The sequence below is a fragment of the Ahaetulla prasina genome, chromosome 1, assembly GCF_028640845.1.
Source record: "Ahaetulla prasina isolate Xishuangbanna chromosome 1, ASM2864084v1, whole genome shotgun sequence".
In the NCBI taxonomy this organism is placed as follows: domain Eukaryota; kingdom Metazoa; phylum Chordata; class Lepidosauria; order Squamata; family Colubridae; genus Ahaetulla; species Ahaetulla prasina.
The window spans coordinates 366,880,399-366,901,304 of record NC_080539.1 but is presented as its reverse complement, the minus strand read 5'-3'; the positions used below and the strand labels follow the sequence as shown (position 1 = coordinate 366,901,304).

At 39.9% G+C, this 20,906-nt stretch overlaps 1 protein-coding gene across 2 annotated transcripts in view; it reads left to right on the top strand.

The window, feature by feature from the left end:
* Positions 1–20,906, top strand: part of LOC131188317 (calcium/calmodulin-dependent protein kinase type IV-like) — an 81,675-nt gene that overhangs the window by 40,587 nt on the left and 20,182 nt on the right. Inside the window, exons 3-5 of one of the 2 annotated variants that reach the window (XM_058163519.1) lie at positions 607–669; positions 8,750–8,832; positions 12,233–12,305. In XM_058163519.1, the coding sequence (XP_058019502.1) occupies positions 607–669; positions 8,750–8,832; positions 12,233–12,305 (219 nt within the window). The remainder of the gene's footprint in view (positions 1–606; positions 670–8,749; positions 8,833–12,232; positions 12,306–20,906) is intronic. The other variant, XM_058163521.1, reaches the window with a different exon arrangement.

Here is a 20,906-nt window from a genome sequence, read left to right as displayed (position 1 = left end):
GGGGCTCAATTGCGGTTGTAAATCCAGGGCTACCTGTATTTAATATTAAATAATGCTTAACGTATCGTAATAGGTGGTGGTCAAGGCAAAGGTCAGAATCTGGGAGACTGTGAGTTCTAGTCTGGCCGTAAGCACAAAGCCAGCTGGGTGATTCTGGGCCAGTCATTTTCTCTCAGCCCTAGGAAGGACGCAATGGCAAAATCATTTCTGAAAAACCTTAGTGACCGTCTGCAGTTACAACATCACTGAAAAAAGTGACTTATGATCAATGGTCACACTTATGACCATTGTCACATGACCAAGATTTGGACACTTGGCAACTGACTCACATTTATGACGGTTGCCATGTCCCCAGGTCATGTGAATGCCTTTTGCACCCTTCTGACAAGCAAAGTCAATGGGGAAGCCGGATTCACTGAACAATCGGGTTATTCACTTAACATCTGCAATGCTTCACTTAACAACAGTGGCCAGAAAAGTCGTAAAATGGGGGCAAAACTTCCTTAACAAATGTTTCACTTAGCAACATAAATTTTGGGCTCAGTTATGGCCGTAATTTGAGGACCACCTGTATAGCAACATTATTGTAAATTTTATTCTTTGCAGATTGACAAGAAAATTGTCAGAACTGAAATTGGAGTTTTGCTGAGGCTCTCCCATCCAAATATTGTAAGTAACTAATCTCTGTAATATTTAAAATGGTTAGCTTACGTCAGTAATCATATTTGGTTTGTTTTCGTGACACACTGAGGGTTGTTTTTTTTTTCATCTCCTGATTTCCTGTTGCCAAACATCCAAAATATGGCTGTTGGAAAGTCCAGCTATGAGAACTTTGAATCTGGATCGTAAGTAACCATGGGGAGATGCGTCACAACTCTGAACGGTCACTAAGCTGTAGCCCCACAATTGTTTTAGCTTTTCCTCATAGGGAGCTGTTTCAGCCAATTTCTCTTTTTGGGTTCCTTTTAGATAACCTTTATTGTCATGTTTTACTGTGGGCACACTGGCACACATTAAAAATGAAATTTTGCCTGCTTTCAAAAGTGTATCCATACATAACACATATGCTATATCCATCCATCCATACATATACCTACAGACCAGTGGTGGGTTTCAAATTTTTTTACTACCGGTTCTGTGGGCGTGGCTTGGTGGGCATAGCATGGGAAGGGTACTGTAAAATCTCCATTCCCACCCCAATCCAGGGAAAGGTTACTGCAAAATCCCCATTTCTTCCTGATCAGCTGGAACTTGGGAGGCAGAGAATAGATGGGGCCAGTCAGAATTTTTACTACCTATGTACTCAAAATTTTTCCTATGTACTCAAAATTTTTACTACCTATGTACTCAAAATTTCTCCTATGTACTCAAAATTTTTGCTACTGGTTCTCCAGAACTGGTCAGAACCTGCTGAAACCCACCTCTGCTGCAGACCCATACATACATACATACATACATACATACATACATACATACATACATACACACACAGAGGTGGGATCTCTACCGGTTTAACAACTGATTCGCTGAGCATGCACTAAGGTATATATATATATCTTCCAGCTCTAAAATATTCCTCTTCAGTCCAAGAGACCATAACCTTCCTATATTATGGCTTAATTAAATTGGCATTTCTATTATCAATTCCCTGCTTAATGATTGCGAGCATGGAGTCCTTTTTAATAGATTGTAAGTCGCCCAGAGTCACATGACAGCGAGAAGGGTGGCAAATAAATTTAATCAATAAATAAATGATAGCTGTTGCACTCTGGATTTTCATTGAGATGTCCACAATGATCATGATCATAATCTGTCTGTCTGTCTATCTATCTATCTATCTATCTATCTATCTATCTATCTATCTATCTATCTATCTATCTACTAATTAGATATTATCAATTCTATCTATCCATCATCATTTCTATGTGTCTGTCTATCTTCTATCCACCTATTAATGTATCATCAGATAGATCTGTCATCTATCTCTCTAACGATCATTTATCTTCTATCATCTTTTTATCCATCTGTCTCTCTATCCCTTTATCTCTCTCTCCCTTCCTCTTCCTTGGCAAAATGATTGCTTCTATGCAGGGCCCCTGAGAATATTCCAAACACTATGAATTTCTTGCTCCTACATAGTGACCGATCTACTTGTAGTTTTTTGCACAAACAATAAAATCTCAGCTTTTCCTTGTTTCATTTTTTTTTTAAATCAAGGCTGTTTTTTTTCTTCTCTGTACAAATTTCTTTGTTTGTTCATAGTTCCCTTAAAAAAAGAGAGAGAGATGAGAAATTTCATTTCATTGTTTACCCTTGCGATGTGTAACTTTCCCGGCTGCTGCCAGCATTCAGCTGATAGGAAGTGATAATAGGATTGCAAACTTTTGAAGTTAATAAGAAAAAGATTGCAGAGCCATGTATTAGAAGGAAGCATTAAGCCTCTTCCTGGTGTGACTGGTATGTATTGTAGGATCACTGAATGAAGCACCCTGAGCTGGCGAAGTAATGATTAAAGTGGTATGAAATCCACAGTGTCACTAACATCTTAAGAAACTATTATGGAACAATTTTCTGGAAGGGAGGAAGGGTTAGCTAGAAAGAGAAAATTCGAAGGGCGGTTGCAAATATTTCCCTCTCCCCTAATAGGCTCTGGGTTTTAGCTTCATTGTATTGTCATAAAGAATACAAAAAGCTGTGATTTCAGGTTGCCTTGACAGCTGGGAATCTTTCAATAATCTTGTGATTTACTTCCTTTGCTGCTAAGCCTAAGCCTCAAAAAATTAAACCTTTTGACGTCCGTTTAGTATATTTAGATCAAATATAACATTGGTGTATATTTATAACAAATATAAAAATTTATGATATATTTGCTGGCTAAAAACTCATCAAAATTGCTTCTAGACAACATTTTTTTTAAAAAATTGGTTTATGCTTTGCATTGATTTTTGAGTTGCAGTTATGCAGTGTGTATAATGCTTCCTATAAGATGTGTGTATGGCTGTTGGTTTCAGTTGTACTGTGTCTTTTTCCCCCTCAATTATTTATTTTATTTTATTTATTTATTTATTTATTTATTTATTTTGTCAAGTACATATTAAATAATATATATAAGTATAAGCATGAATTGAATACATAAAATGAATAAATTAAAAGGAACATTAGGACAGGGATGGTATGCACGCTGATGCTCTTATGCATGCCCCTTACAGACCTCTTAGGAACGGGGGTGGGGGGGGCGTGGGAGCTCAACAGTAGCCACTTAGGTTAAAATTTGGGGGTTTTGGGATGAGACCACAGAGTCAAGTAGTGCATTCCAGACATTAACAACTCTGTTACTGAAGTCATATTTTCTGCAATTGAATTTGGAGCAGTTCACTTTAAGTTTGAATCTATTGTGTGCTCGTGTAGTGTTGTGGTTGAAGCTGAAGTAGTCATTGACAGGTAGGACATTGTAGCAGATGATTTTATGAGCTATGCTCAGATCATACCGAAGGTGGCATAGTTCTAAATTTTCTAAACCCAGAATTTCAAGTCTGGTGGCATAAGGTATTTTGTTGAGAGCAGATTAGTGGAGGACTTTTCTTGTGAAATATTTCTGAATGCGCTCCATTGTATTAATGTCCGATATGCAGTGCGGGTTCCAGACAGGTGGGCTGTATTCGAGAATTGGTCTAGCAAATGTTTTGTATTATACAGTATGTTGCTCTTTCCCACCAACACCTTGCAATGATCCACACAGAAGTGGCATTCAGCTGGCTTGTACTGTTTCGGGTGAACTGGTAGCGGAAACTGTGGGTGGGCCGGCCCACCTGCCCAGGCGTAATGCCATTCTATTTAGCCACATTTTCGAGGCCAGGTGCATGTGTGGAAAGCATGCATGTAAGCAAAGCACATGCACGGAAGGCATGCGTGCAAAGCAAGCGTGTGTATGTGCAGTGAACCGGTGCTAAGAATATTGGAAACCCGCTGCTGGATCCACATCTGATGCTTTGATTGATGGATTACAGGTAGACCTTGACTTAATTACCATAATTGAACCCGAAATTTCTGTTGCTAAGCCAGGCAATGAATTCTGCCCCATTTTATGGCTGTTTTTGCCACAGTTGTTAAGTGAATCACTGCAGTTCTTAAGTGAATCGTGCGGTCATTAAATGCATCTGGCTTCCCCCATTGACTTTGCTTGTCAGAAACGCCAGTTGCGTCCTTTTCTAGACCAGGCTTCCCTCTGCACAGTCACTCATGCTCTCGTCACATCCCGCCTGGACTACTGCAATGCTCTCTACATGGGGCTCCCCTTGAAGGGCACCCGGAAGCTCCAACTGGTCCAGAATGCAGCTGCGCGGGTGATAGAGGGAGCACCTCGAGGCTCCCATGTGACACCTCTCTTGCGCGGTCTGCACTGGCTCCCGGTGGTCTTTTGGGTGCAATTCAGGGTATTGGTTACTACCTTTAAAGCGCTCCATGGCATTGGACCTGGTTATTTACGGGACTGCCTACTGCCACCAGTAGCCTCCCATCGACCTGTGTGCTCCCACAGGGATGGCCTCCTCAGGGTGCCATCGGCCAAACAATGTCGGCTGGCGACTCCTGGGGGAGGGCCTTCTCTGTGGGGGCTCCGGCCCTCTGGAATGAGCTGCCTCCAGGGCTTCATCAACTTCCCGACCTCCGGACCTTTCGCCGCGAGCTGAAGACGCTTTTGTTCCATCGCGCAGGGCTTGCCTAAATGCAGTTTTAAGTGGGGCTTTTTATTTTTATTTTAGCTTTTCTATGCCATATATTGAATCAGTTTTTTATATTTTTATATTGTTTTTAACCTGTATTATATGTATTTTTATTGGCTGTAAACCGCCCTGAGTCCTTCGGGAGAAGGGCGGTATACAAATTGAATAAATAAATAAATAAATAAATAAATAAATAAATAATAAGAAACCAGCTGGGAAGGTGACCACATAACCTCGGGATGGAACAGTGCAATTGTCATAAATACAGGCCAGTTGCCAAATGCCTGAACTTTGGTCACATGACCATGGGGATGCTGCAGCGATCATCATAAGTCATTATTTTCAGTGCTCTTGTCATTTTGAACGATCACTAAGCAAACGGTTGTAAGTCGAGGACTAGCTCTCAGGTTGGTATCAGCATCCACAGAGATAAATTTATCTTTCCTCAAGCTGGCCCATCACGGAACCCATCATCGCTGTAACAGAGCCCTTACATTTTGCTGTTTGTCTTCTTTTTCTTCTCTTTCCTTCTATCTTTTCCCGGCATTAGAGCCTCCACTAGGGAGCCGAGTCTTTGCTTAATGCATCCATAGTACGATAATCTGGGCATCTGTCCCATGAGTGAAACCTCTGAATTGATTTGTTTGATGATCCATTTATTTTTAGCCTGTCCATAATAGCTCTCTAAAGGCAAAATTCAAAAATGTTGACACTTTTTAATTATTATTTATTTATTTGTCAGGTACGTATTAGATAATATATATAAGTATAAGCATGAATTGAATACATAAAATGAATACAATTAAAGGGAACATTAGGACAGGGACGGTAGGCACGCTGGTGCTCTTATGCATGCCCCTTACAGACACTCTTCCTATTCCGCCTCTTCAAAATCCAATTTTGGCTTCCATAATGAGAGACAGTGAATACTATTGCTTGCTTTATGTGTTTACAGGTAGACCTCAATTTACGACCATTATGGAGCACATATTTTCTGTCATATGTCATGACAGTCATAAGTCAGCCATGTGACCAACCTGATTATATGATATATTTTTTTGCAATGGTCATTAAGTGAATGCAGAGGTCATGAAGCAAATACTACAGTCATTAAGCAAATACTGTGGTCCCCTATGCAATCACTCACCTAAACAGGTAATTCCCATAGCACTGTCGTATGTCTAAGGATATCTAACAATGTAATAGGACTGCATTACTTCTCATCTTTCCTTCTACCTACTCCTATTGGTATCTATAAGATAGATAATATGTATTTTATGATTATAATCATGATTTATCACTTGTTGCTTGTATGCACACTGAGAGTTTATGCACCAGAGACAAATTCCTTGTGTGTCCAATCACACGGCCAATAAAGACTGTTCTATTCTATTCTATTCTATTCTATTCTATTCTATTCTATTCTATTCTATTCTATTCTATTCTATTCTATTCTATTCACTCCACTCCACTCCACTCCATTGTCAGCAATGGGCGATTTTTGAAGGAAAGCAGAAGTAAATGTTGATTTCAGGCAAGAAATGCTGTAAATCGTGGTCACATGACCACAGGATGCTGCAAACAGCCACAAATGCTGCTTGATTGCCAAAAACCCAAAGTGAGATCACATGATTGCAGGCGGGCAACATCAAATTTTGAATCTGCGTCATAAGTAAGTTTTGGGGAGTATGATGAAACCTAAAATGGTGACTAAGTAAATTGTCGTATGTTGAGGCCTACCTATATAAAACCTTCCTGGGATGGATATAGGTAAAGGTAAAGGTTCCCCTCGCACATATGTGCTAGTCGTTCCCGACTCTAGGGGCGGTGCTCGTCTCCGTTTCAAAGCCGAAGAGCCAGCGCTGTCCGAAGACGTCTCCGTGGTCATGTGGCCGGCATGACTCAACGCCAAAGGCGCACGGAACGCTGTTACCTTCCCACCAAAGGTGGTCCCTATTTTTTCTACTTGCATTTTTACGTGCTTTCGAACTGCTAAGTTGGCAGAAGCAGGGACAAGTAATGGGAGGGATTTGGGATTTGAACTGCTAAACTGCTAAACCTTTCGATCGACAAGCTTAGCATCTTACCCACTAAGCCACCCTTGGGATGGATATAGACTTTCACTTAGTTTTCCCCAATGTCCTTGCAGTGTCTCTGACATACCATTCAGAGCAGAAATTCCACCGAAGGACATATTGTTTGAGGTCTCCCAATAGATAGAAGGACCCAGCTGGCAACTCAATTTGGACTTTTTAATATAAATGAGCACTTTCTTTTAAAAAATTTTTTTAAATCAGAACAGCTTATGTGGCTGAAACATTACTGGTGAGAAAATTATGCAATTTTCAACAGAATGAAAACTGATCTAATATCAGCTTTTTGCAGCAAAACTCCCAAAATAAAATTGAATCATCATTTTAAATTCCCAGTTCTCCAAATGTGCCAGGTTACAAAGAACATTTGAGAAAAAAGGAAAAAGACCTGTTAGGGGAAAATGTTTGCAAAAGAGAAAAAAGGCAAACAAAATGTGTATAAAGCTAACAGAACGGAACAGAACAGAACAAAAAAGAACAGAACAAAACAGAATAGAACAATAGAATAGAATAGAATTCTTTATTGGCCAAGTGTGATTGGACATATAAGGAATTTATCTCTGGTGCATAAGCTCTCAGTGTACATACAAGCAACAAGTGATAAATCATGATTATAATCATAAAATACATATTATCTATCTTATATTTTAGAGAAAGTGTACTACATATAGCCCTTTACTAACAACCATTTATAGTGACTATTTGAAGTTCCATGGCACTGAAAAAAGTGGCTTACGACCAGTCCTCGTACTTATGACTGTTGCAGCATCTTCACAGTCAGATGATCAAAATTCAGGTGCTTGGCAACTGGCATGCATTTATTCCTGAAATCAAAAAATCACTATTTACAATCTTCCCAGCAGGCTTCCAGCCAGCAAAGCCAATGGGGAAATCTGCATTTGCTTAACAATTGCATGTTTCACTTAACAACTGCAGTGATTCGCTTAACACCCATGGCCAAAAGGTTATAAAAGCAGGTGCGACTCACTTAACAGCCAACTTGCTTAATAATAGGAAATGTGACTATTAAGTTGAGGCTGATCTGTAATATGGATAAGAGGTTTTAGTACCATTTTGAAAATATTTTTAAGTTCAACCCCAAGGGCACAATAAACTTGTGAAATTGATAACCCTCCATTAAAACGCGGGTGATAGAGGGAGCAAGTCGAGGCTCCCATATAACACCACTCCTGCGTAGGCTGCACTGGCTTCCAGTGATCTTCCGGGTGCAATTCAAGGTATTGGTACCACCTTTAAAGCGCTTCATGGCATGGGACCTGGTTATTTACGGGACCGCCTACTGCGACCGACGGCCTCCCAGTGACCAGTGCACTCCCACAGGGTGGGCCTCCTTGGGGTACCGTCGGCTAGACAATGTCGGCTGGCGACCCCCAGGGGGAGGGCCTTCTCTGTGAGGGCTCCAACCCTCTGGAACGAATTACCACCTGGTATTCGCCAACTCCCCAATCTCCGGACTTTCCGACGTGAGCTGAAAACATGGTTTTTCATCGCACAGGACTGGCTTGATAGTTTTAATTGGGAATTTTAAACGGGTTTTAAGGAGTAGCCTAAATTTAAATATTTCGTTTTAAATTATTTTAATGTTTGTATATTGTTTTTTTATATGGCTGTAAATCGCCCTGAGTCCTTCGGGAGAAGGGCGGTCTAGAAATTTAAATAATAAATAAATAAATAAATTAAAATAAATTAAAAATAAAAGATTTGCCAGCCTCTAACGTTGATGCATATAAAGTCATAAAAACCAAGCAGATTGAAGTTTCTTTCTGCACAATGTCTTCGAATGGACGGTTTTCAGCAGAGTCTGGGCACGCAAATGTGTAAATATTCGGAAGTTCCATTGCTTTTTCCTCGTTTCTGCAAAGCTTTTAGATCAAAGTTATTCATCCTGCTCTATTTCTTCCCACTTGCTTTTAGATCAAACTCAAAGACATCTTCGAAACCCCCACAGAGATCACACTCATCCTTGAATTGGTGACAGGTGGTGAGCTGTTTGACAGGTAACACAGGAGAAACCTTGGCTTAATTGGCAGATTCTTAATTAAGGATGACTAATTGAACAAAGGAAAAGAGGGTAATTTGTTACCATGGGGAAAAAGATGTGTTTGGGACGCAGGAAAGATGCTTGGTTTAATTCACAACCAGTCTCTAAGCTCTAATTTCCTTAGCTTGCCTTTTTATTTTTATTTTTATTTATTTATTTTTGTCACAACAATATACACAAGCATCATACAAAATGATTATATAGTATATAAACATATATATGAGGAAATATAAGGAAGTATAAGCATATATATATATATATATATATATATATTTGTTTGTTTTCTGAGGTTTTCGCGGGTGTTTGTATGTAGGTCTTTGGTTATTCGGGTTTTCTCCCACGTAAAATTGGAAGTGTCTTGGCAAGACACTTCCAATTTTACGCGGGAGAAAACCCAGATAACCAAAGACCTACATATATATATATATATATATATATATATATATATATATATATATATATATATATATATATATATATGAAAAAAATATATATATATGAAAAAAAAACAATAGTACAAGAACGGTAGGCACGTTTGTGCTCTTATGCACAATTATAGTCCTCTTAGGAATGGGGTGAGGTCAATAGTAGGTAGATAGATAGTTTTTGGCTAAAGCTTTTGGGATTATGAGAAGAGACCACAGAGTCAGGTAATGTGTTCCAAGCACTGATAACTCTGTTACAGAAGTCATATTTTCTGCAATCTAGATTGAAGCGGTTAACATTAAGTTTAAATCTATTGGTTGCTCTTATATTATTGCAATTGAAGCTGAAGTAGTCTTTAACAGGAAGGACATTACAGTAGATGATTCTATGAGTTAAACTTAGGTGTTGTCGAAGGCAGGTTTTCTAAACCTAGGATTTAGGATTTTCTAAACCTAGGAAGGCAAGGTAAGTTTTCTAAACCTGGGATTTCAAGTCTGGTGGGATAAGGTATTTTGTGGAACTCATTTTACTCTTCTTGTAAAATATATGAAATGCCTTCTACCCTGTTCCTTTCTAGCTTCAGCTGTTGCTGAAAATGGAGATAGTAAAAAAATTTTTTTTATAGAATTGGTGGGCATAAATGTGCCTGTACCAGCCAAGCTTCCTTGATTGACCTCACTTTAATTTTTGTTTTAAGATTTTAAAAAAAGTTTTTTTTACCTACAGAGCTAAAGGGAAAAATGACCAGTTGCAAAGACAAATGAGAGATTCCAGCCTTGTCCGTGTTTTCAAATAGCTTGTAGCTTCACCTACAACCTAGAGTCCTTCTTGGAAAATAAATACGATGGGTGGCCGTGATCCACTGGGGCGGGGAATTAATCATGATGTTTGAGAATGGCTATTGCAAGCCAGGCACGAAATGAAAATATGAACTGGATGGCAGCAAAAAGAATAGAATTAGTCAATGACGTGGAGGGGAAAAAAGCCAAGTCACAGAGTAATTCTACAAGAAGCCAGATAAATTTCCATGAATATCTAGTCATTAGTAGAGATTAAGAGTAACTACCGATAACAATTGCTAGGATATATGTAAAAAAATACATATATCATGCCTGATTTTGAAAAGCTAATCGGGATCAAGCCTGGTTAATTATGGATAGGAGACCACCAGGAAATCAGGGCTCTCGAATAGACTGGGAATTTGAAAAAAAATATCCTGCAAAGCAAATGTTTCCCCTCTCTTCCAAATAAGTTTCCCCACCCGTTTTTCTGTGAATATTTAAAGGGGGGAAGAAGATTGCATAAAAAAATTAAGACACAACCAAAGCCCCCATCCCCTTTTTAAATATTTGACACTGTTAGCCCTTTGAGGTGATCCAGACAAGAAGTGCAACAATGAATATCAATTCTACCTTTATTGCAAGTCTAAAAGTATTTCTCCCTTCCTTTCCTTTCACTTTCCAAAAAAAAAAAAAAACTACGGAGGGTCCCTTCTGAGAAGCTTTGCAAGCACTCCCTCTATCTATGGACTGAGATAACTTTGCTTATGTTGATTGTCTAGGCCAGGGGTCTCCAACCTTAGCAACTTTAAGACTTGCGGACTTCAACTTGTGGACTTCAACTCCCAGAGTTCCTCTGGGAGTTGAAGTCCGCAAGTCTTAAAGTTGCCAAGGTTGGAGACCCCTGGTCTAGACTGCAGGTCTTTCTTCTGTCCCCCAATCCTTTTGCCCCCAAGACTTCCCCTTCTGACTCACAAAATTTTCATTGTGTCTTCCAAGGCCTTTTCCTTCTTACCCTAATATCTTTCCTTCTGTTTCCCAAGGGCTTTTCCTTCTGCCCCTAATATCTTTCCTTCTGTTTCTCAAAGTTTTCCTTCCTTCCGTCTACCAAGGCCTTTTTTTTACAACCTCAGAAAGTGACATACAACTGATCAGAATCAGAATCTGAATAGAGCTGGAAGGGACCTTGGAGGTCTTCTAATCTAACCCCTTGCTCAGGCATGAAACCCTGTACAATTTTAGACAAATGGTTGTCCAATCTCTTCTTAAAAACTTTCAGTGTTGGAGAATTCACAACTTCTGGAGGCAAGTTGTTCCACTGGTTAATTGTTCTAACTCAGTAAATTTCTCCTTAGTTCTAGATTGCTTCTCTCCTTGATTAGTTTCCACCCATTGCTTCTTGTCCTGCCTTCAGGTGCTTTGGAGAATAGCTTGACTCCCTCTTCTTTGTGGCAGCCCCTGAGATATCAAAACACTGCTATCATGTCTCCCCTAGTCCTTCTTTTCATTGAACTAGACATACCCAATTCCACCAACCGTTCTTTATAAGTTTTAGCTTCTAGTCTCCTTTGTTGCTCTTCTCTGCACTCTTTCTAGAGTCTCAACATCTTTTTTACATCATGATGACCAAAACTGGATTCCACCGCCCCCCCAGATCTTCCCTTCTGTCTCCCAAGGCCTATGGAGCTTCTCCTTCATACAGGAAATATAAGAAGTAAAGAGGATCCCTTCTTTCAAAATGATGTTTACTGGCATTTTTTTTTTTTAAAAAAAGATACTTGAATTGAACAGATTGCTTTATTAAACTCTGCAGTCCTGGGACAGAGAACCAAGGAGGAGGCAATGTGTGAATGGTTGCCTAGCAACCCCTGCAGCGTTCTCCCTTTTGCATCCACCAGGAAGAGGAATGTGCTGGTTGCCTAGCAACCTGCCATTCCTGCCCTCTCTTGCTTGCAAAGCTTCCCAGCCTCCTCCTCCTCCTTGTATCACACATTAAAGCAGCAGAAAAGAAACTAGTACACCCACAAGCTTATTTATTTTTAAGTATTCCTCCCCCCCACCCCCAAAGCAGATTTACAAACTGGCAATCAGGCTGGCTGTACCTGATTAAATATATATATAAAAAATCTGCATGCTGTTTCTTCTCTGCAGGATTGTGGAGAGGGGATTTTACAGCGAAAGGGATGCAGCCCACGTGGTGAAACAGATCCTGGAAGCTGTCTCCGTAAGCCATTTGAATGTTTCCTTCCTTCCTTTTTCTGGATTCCATGTCCTTGCATCTGCTTTGGAGGGTAGAAGTTTGGTTGCCAAGGAAACGGAAATATAAATTTTGCCATCTTTCAAAGGCACCTTTTCTGTTAAGTGGAATTTCGTAGGCAGGCACGCAATCGAGGTCTTTGCTTTTCATGGATCTGTGCAAGAGTGGCTCTCTGATGGTGGGAGGGTGTGTGTGTGTGTGTGTGTGTGTGTGTACTTCGTTTTTTGAAGTTGTGGCTTCATTTTTTTCAATATTCAATTAATATTATCTTTGCAAGTTCCCTGTCAGAAAGCTCTGAAATCAGCAACTGATGGGCATCAGCAGCTTCCCTACGTTAATAATAATAATAATAATAATAATAATAATAATAATAATAATAATAATAATAATAATAATAATAATAATAATAATAATAATAATATTATTATAGTGGACATTGCACTAAAGTTCAAAGCTCAAAGTTCAAAGCCTTTATTGTCATTGTACATCATGTATACAATGAAATTGGTTTAGCCTTTACTGGTGCAGTCCATACAAGAATACAAGACAACATGAATAATATAAAGAATAATCTTTATACAAATGGGGGAAAAAACAACTAGTCATACTTTTCCATATGTACGTCATATTCTGTGCAACATAGAATAGAATAGAATAGAATAGAATAGAATAGAATAGAATAGAATAGAATAGAATAGAATAGAATAGAATAGAATAGAATTTTTTATTGGCCAAGTGTGATTGGACACACAAGGAATTTGTCTTGGTGCATATGCTCTCAGTGTACATAAAAGAAAAGATACGTTCATCAAGGTACAACATTTACAACACAATTGATGGTCAGTATATCAATATAAATCATAAGGATTGCCAGCAACAAGTTACAGTCATACAGTCATAAGTGGAAAGAGATTGGTGATGGGAACTATGAGAAGATTGATTAAGTAGTGCAGATTCAGTAAATAGTTTGACAGTGTTGAGGGAATTATTTGTTTAGCAGAGTGATGGCCTTCGGGAAAAAACTATTCTTGTGTCTAGTTGTTCTGGTGTGCAGTGCTCTATAGCGTCGTTTTGAGGGTAGGAGTTGAAACAGTTTATGTCCTGGATCCACATGTATATTACTCTGTGTATATTACACCAGCTGGGCTGTATATTACACTAGCTGGGGATAGCAGAATAGAGGAGTAAAAAACTGGAGAAAATAACAAAATATAAAGATTGGCCAAAAAAATCTTTGGGGCAAAAGAAAACAAAGATAGCCCCAATAAGAATTGGCACTGAACGAATGGGAGAGATGCAGAGAAAAAGGAAGATGAAAAGGGCAGCTAAGAGTCCTCTACATCGGTCTTTCTCAGCCTCAGAAACTTCAAGATGTGTGGACTTCAACTCCCAGAATTCCCCTGGCAGGGAATTCCCACCAGGGGAATTCTGGGAGTTGAAGTCCACACATCTTAAAATTGCTGAGGTTAAGAAATGCTCTTCTACATGAGGTACAGTTTCTGTGAATCCCAGTTTGCAATGGTTAGGGATCGTGAAAATCATCTGTCTTCTACTCAAAATATCTAAAGTCTATTGACATTCTATTCCTAGAATAATGTGCACAATACCGCATGCCTCCCATTGACCCGTACGCTCTCACAGAGAGGGACTTCTCAGGGTGCCGTCCGCCAAGCAATGCCGGCTGGCGGCCCCCAGGGGAAGGTCCTTCTCTGTGGGGGCTCCCACACTCTGGAACGAACTTCCCCCGGGTTTACGCCAAATACCTGACCTTCGGACCTTCCGCCGCGAATTGAAGACACATCTTTTTATTCGCGCGGGGCTGTCTTAAATTTTATTGATTTTTAAATTTTCTATTATTAATTTTAATGGGTTTTTAGTTTTATATATTTTAAAGTTTTTTAGGCCAATTATAAAATAAGTTTTTTAATTTGTATTTTAAATTGTATATTGTATTGTCTGTTTTTACTTTGGCTGTACACCGCCCTGAGTCCTTCGGGAGAAGGGCGGTATAAAAATCGAATAATAATAATAATAATAATAATAATAATAATAATAATAATAATAATAATAATAATAATAATAATAATAATAATAATTTTTTTTTATTGTAGTTGCACAGGGCTGATTGAGAGAATAGGATCACAGTTTGTAGGGTGAATATTTTCTCCCATCAGTCCCTGATAACCAGATGTCCCTTCAATAGCTAGAAATGAAGAATAAATTTCCCACCAAATCCAGTCCCTCTTCTGTCAGATCCTGGAATTTTCTCTGACCCCATTACAAGTGGTCCTTGTTTTACAACCACTCATTTGGTGACCGTTCAAAGTTACAGTGGCTCTGAAAAAAAGTAAAGTAACAGCACTCTGTGGTGGACACATGACCACAGAAATGTCTTCGGACAACGATGGCTCAATGGCCTTGAAAAGGAGATGAGCACTGCCCCCTAAAGTCCACAACAACTAGCGGATCAAAATCCGCAGAGACTCTTCCTCACACTTATGACCATCGCAGCAACCCCACGGTCACATGATCAGAATTTGGGAGCTTGACAACCAGCATGCATTTACGATGGTTGCAGCATCCCAGGGTCGCGTGGTTGCCATTTGTGACCTTCCCAGCCAGCTTCTGAAAGGTAAAATCAATGGGAAAAGCTGGATTCGCTTAATAAGCCCATGATTCACTTAACGACTGCAGTAATGTGTTTAACACCTGTGGCAGAAAAGGCCATAACAATTGGACCCAATTCATTTAATAACCATTCTGCTTTACTGATTAGTTCAGGGGTCTGCAAACTTGGCTCTTTTAAGACTTGTGGACTTCAACTCCCAGAGTTCCTCTGGCTGAGGAACTCTGGGAGTTGAAGTCCACAAGTCTTAAAAGAGCCAAGTTTGCAGACCCCTGAATTGGTTTGATAGATCTTTATAGAAATGGTTAGTTTATATTGTCACGAAAAAACAAAAAGTTGTGGTTTGACGTTAATTCTTTATTTTACTGCAACAGTGGAGTCGGAAGTCAAAGCTTCTTTTTTTTTTTCCTCAACCCTTCCTCACTTCTCTTCCCCTCCCCTTTCCCCCTCACATTTTTTCCTATTTATTTTTGTATTTTGTATCCTATCAAAACGTTAAATGGAATAACCACTCGGCTCAGTAAAGGAAATTCTGATCCCAACTCTGGTCGTAAGTCGAGCCCTATCTGTGAATAGTTTTGCTCCGATTTAAAGCTAGTGCACCCAATCTGGGAGACTACTTGGCTGCATAATTTCCCCTGGGATTTGGTTGCAACTGAGTGCTGTCTTGGAAAATTACTATGGGTGATTTCCAATTTAGTTTGCCCCCAGCACACACCCAGTCGATCTGTACGTTCAGATCACAGAGCAAGCGCACACCGTGCTCAGCTCAGCGAGCCAAAATAGAGCTTGAGGGTTATTTATAAAACATCAGCAAAGATTTTTTTTTAAATTAACCCGCAAAAAGATAAAATGCAGGCAAATCAGTGAGCTTGAGAGAGAGATGAACAAGAGCTGACCTCAAAATAAATTGAAATTTCCTGAGCCAGTGGTAATAGTCCTGGGGGTAATTAACGTGGAGAGAGTGGCCTACGGCTATTTCAGCCCTAACTCTTTTACGTACATCACTGCAGTAGAATCAAGATGGAAAGTAGGACATCAGGTGATCCTTTCTCTATTTTGCACCATCAAAGAAACTATTTGATGGACAGCAGTGACAGAGCCAACCTGCCACAGGCAAACTCTTTCTAGGCTAAAGAACAGATGAGGGAGAAATTGGAACAGAAAAGAAGTACTAGAACAGATTCAAAATCACACTACGCTGCTTATTTGGATTAACGTGATTTGAAATATCATGATTTACAAGTACAGAAAGTCCTTGACTTACAACAGTTCATTTAGTTGGCTGTTCAAAGTTACAACAGCACTTAGGATTGTGTTTGCTAAGAATTGGAAAAGTGAGAAATTACCATTGCAAGATGAAATTATTAAGAAAATAATGGAATGCACAGAAATGAGTAAATTGACATTTGAAATTAGAGAACAGGAAGATAAACAATATTATAAGATATGGGACTTATTTTATCAATGGCTAGAAGGAAAAATACGTTTAAAAAGATTTGAGAGAGGTTGTTGAATGATACCATTGATTTAAGATAATGGAATAAATGATGCAATAAGATAAAATATTTAGAATAATTTACATGAAATGAGAGAATAAAATATTATTGTTAATTAAAGGATCAGTTGATTAAAACATTTGGATACATATTAGATTGACAAAATGTAAGATTAGACAAATTAATAACATAACATAACAACAGAGTTGGAAGGGACCTTGGAGGCCTTCTAGTCCAACCCCCTGCCCAGGCAGGAAACCCTACACCATCTCAGACAGAAGGTTATCTGACATTTTCTTAAAAATTTCCACTGTTTGGAGCATTCACAACTTCTGCAGGCAAGTCGTTCCACTTATTAATTGTTCTAACTGTCAGGAAATTTCTCCTTAGTTCTAAGTTGCTTCTCTCCTTGATCAGTTTCCACCCATTGCTTCTTGTTCTACTCTCAGGTGCTTTGGAGAACAGCCCGACTCCCTCTTCTTTGTGGCAGCCCCTGAGATATTGGAACACAGCTATCATGTCTCCCCTAGTCCTTCTTTTTATTAAACTAGACATACCCAGTTCCTGCAACCGTTCTTCATATGTTTTAGCCTCCAGTCCCCTAATCATCTTTGTTGCTCTTCTCTGCACTCTTTCTAGAGTCTCAACATCTTATGATATGTATATGTTGAAATTGCACAGAAGATTTGTAATCAACCCACTGACACACTGTATCTGGATTGAAGATGTTTTTATGTTTGCTTGTATTTAAAAAAAAAAAAAGTTACAACGACACTGAAAAAAGTGAGTTATACGGTAAAAGTGAGCTTTCCACACTTAGTGACTGTTGCAGCATTCCCCCTGGTCACATGATCAAATTTCAGATGCTTGGCAAAGGGGTTCATATTTATGAGGGTTGCAGTGTCCTGGGTGTCCCCTTTTGCGACCTTCTGACAAGCAAAGTCAATGGGGAATCCAAATTCACTTAACAGCCGTGTTACTAATTTAATAAATGCAGTGATTCACTTAACAACTGTGGCAAGAACAATCTTAAAAGGGGGCAAATTCAGTTAACAAATATTTTACTTAAAGCTCAATTGTGGTCATAACTCGAGGAGTACCTGTAGTCCTCCAGTTATGACCAGCTGCTTAGTGACCGCTTGATATTATAATAGATCATTACAACTTATAGCTCTGATGGCCAGGGCCCCACAGTCTCGTGACCAGTGGTGAAATGTAACATTTGTTACTACTGGTTCTGTGGGTGTGGCTTGTGGGTGTGTAATGTGACTGAGTGGGCGTGGCCAACTTTTTTTTTTTACTTTTAAAAGCATTTTTTCTACAACCTCTTGGGCTGAAGAGGTTGTAAAAAATGCTTTTAAAAGGCTCTGACGATCCCAGCTGAGTTGCCTTGCTTTTGTTTTCTTTTTGCTGAGTTGCCTTGCTTTTGTTTTCTTTTAAAAGCATTTTTTTTGCCTTTAAAAGAAAAAAAGCCTCTGACGATCAGGCAACTCAGCTGGAATCATCAGAGCCTTTTAAAAGCATTTTTTAACAACCTCTTTGGCTGAATGCTTTTAAAAAGCTCTAACGATCCCAGCTGAGCCGCGCGATCATCAGAGGCTTTTTTTTTTTACTTTTAAAAGCATTTTTTGGCCGAAGAAAAAATGCTTTTAAAAATAAAAAAAAAAACCTCTGATGATTGTGCGGCTCAGCTGGGCATGAGGGGGGGAAGAAGGGATTTTTGCTACTAATTCTCCAAACCACCCGCCGCCATTGCTACCGGATCGGGCGATCCAGTCCGAACCGGGAGCATTTCACCGCTGCTTGTGACCATACTTCAGAATGGAAGTACTCACCAATCATTCTGCATTTATAGCCCTCAATCAAATAACCACAATTTGCAATGTATTTGCCAGACACGGGTTTTTCCTTCTGCTTTTTGACAAAACACCAGTGAACAATGGGCTTGCTTAATGACTGCAGCGTTTGCTTTACAAGTACTGCAAACAAAGTTGTAAAATCATGTTGCTGATACGGGTGACCTATTTTCCAACTGTCATGATTTATGACCCTAATGGGCAGCCTCCATTACAGTCATAAATCAAGGGTTACCTCTACAGTGTTGTTTAAGTCTAATTACAACAAGTTGTCCTCCACTTACGATCACAGTTTAGCCCAAAATTTCTGTTGCTCATCGAGACAGTTGTTGAGCGAGTTTTGCCCCATTTTACAACTCTTCTTGCCACAGTTGTTAAGCAAAACACTCAGCTGTTAAGTTAGTAATATAGTTGTTAAATGAATCTGGCTTCCTTTCTTGCAGAGGTCACAAAAGGTTATCACTTCAACACACTGCAACCGACAGAAATGCCTGCCAAGCAGTGGCGGGTTTCACTTACCTTTGCTACTGGTTCACTCGCGCATGCACACTTTCTTCACTCGTGTGCGCGCCACTTCTGCGCATGCGCAGAGCATATTTGATGGCGTCCGGGCAGGTGGGCAGAGCCTCCAGCCGCCGCTACTACCGATTTGTCCGAACCGGGGTGAACCCGTAGCAACCCACCACTGCTGCCAAGCATCCAAATTTTGATCATGCAACCCATGGGGATGCTGCAACAGTTGTGAGTGTGAAAAACAGTCGTAAGTCACTTTTTTCAATGCCGTCGTAACTTTGAATGGTCACTAAATGAAGGGTTGTAAGTCAAGGACTATCTATAAATCGTTTAATTTGACAAACAGATTAGCCAACCAACTTCATAGCTCGCTTTGTGAACGTGGAAGCTGCCAGCAACGGAGGGAATGGAGAGAATAATTCACAAGCGGAGAGAAGGTGGCTGGTTTCACCTTGCAAATCATACATTAATCTTGGTTTGCAGTGACACCCCCTTAAGGGACTGTTCTTACTCCCTCTTAACGTGTAATTCTCTTCAGCACGAGTTTCATAAATAACACTCCCGAATCCTTTGAAATGCAGAAAATTCCATATTTGGTATTCAGCCCCCTCCCGCCCGGCCTCTGAGGAATTGCTCCCTGAAGAGAAGCCGGCTTAAAAAACAGGACAAGCGGGGGGGGGAATGGCAGCGTGTATTTGGCATTAAGCTCTTTCCGGCGGTCTAAATTTCAGCACGGCATAAAAGAACAAGAAGAAATCCATAACTCTTAGAGGGAATATTAGTAGGCCGCTGTTTCGCGGTACTAAAGGTCAGGGAAGATGGTTTCCAAGGCAACCGGGTTTTTTAAAATATGACAGAAATTCAGATACAAAAGTGGCCCATCGTTAGCTTTGTGCAAAAAGGGAGAATTTGTCTCCATCACTCTGGGGTATGAAAGAAATGCTATCGAACCGACAGAGTTCTTAACAGCTGAGTGAATGAAAAGAACAATTGGGATTTTTTTTCAACGCAGGACAAGGGTGTCCGACTTTGGCCACTTTAAGACCTGTGGACTCCAACTCCCAGAATCCCCCAGCCAGCCAAACAACAATACAGAGCAATGTGCTTTTGCTGTGCTTAAACTCCTGATATAATTATTTAGAATTATTCAGAAATAATCCAACAAAGGCTCCCCGCCCTTTTTAAGCAGAAGCAGCTTCTTTGCACTTTCTGCCTGTCATTTCAACAGGAGAGAATATAATTTGTTCCTATAATTTGTTCTTGCGCCTGTAATTGTGCCTAGACTGTAATTTGTTCACAGCACGAGTAAAGAATTGCCTATCATTTGGTCAGTTCGTGGTTGCTGTGTAATCTGTGAATATACTGTATGTGCCTTTATTAATGGTTTGGGAGAAAACAATAAAATAAAAAGAAATTAGCAGTTGAAGTCAATATCGGGCTTGGGAACTTAGACTTTTAATTGAATGTCTTAATAATTCAGAAACAAGGCTATAACTACCCTGCACAGAATGGAGATAGAGTTGGTGCAAGCTAATAAATTTAGAACAGAGCAAAACAGAACATTGTCAAAGTTGGAAGGGACCTTGGAGGTCTTCTAGTCCAACCCCCTTCTCAGGCAGGAGACCCTATATAATAAGATACCAAATAATGGTACACTAGGCTTGAAAAGGGATGTGATGGCTCATTGGCTAAGATGCTGAGCTTGTCGATCGAAAGGTTGGCAGTTCAATGGTTTGAATCCCTAGTGCCGTGTAACGGGGTGAGCTCCAATTACTTCTCTTAGCTTCTGCCAACCTAGCAGTTCAAAAGCATGTAAAAAATGCAAGTAGAAAAATAGGGATCACCTTTGGTGGGAAGGTAACAGCATTCTGTGTGCCTTTGGTGTTGAGTCATGCCAGCCACATGACCACGGAGACGTCTGGTCACATGACCACGGAGACGTCTTTAGACAGCGCTGGCTCTTCGGCTTTGAAACGGAGATGAGCATCGCCCCCTAGAGTCGGAAACGATTAGCACGCATGTGCGAGAGGAATCTTTACCTTTACCTTTAGGCTTGAAAAGTCTACAGGTAGTC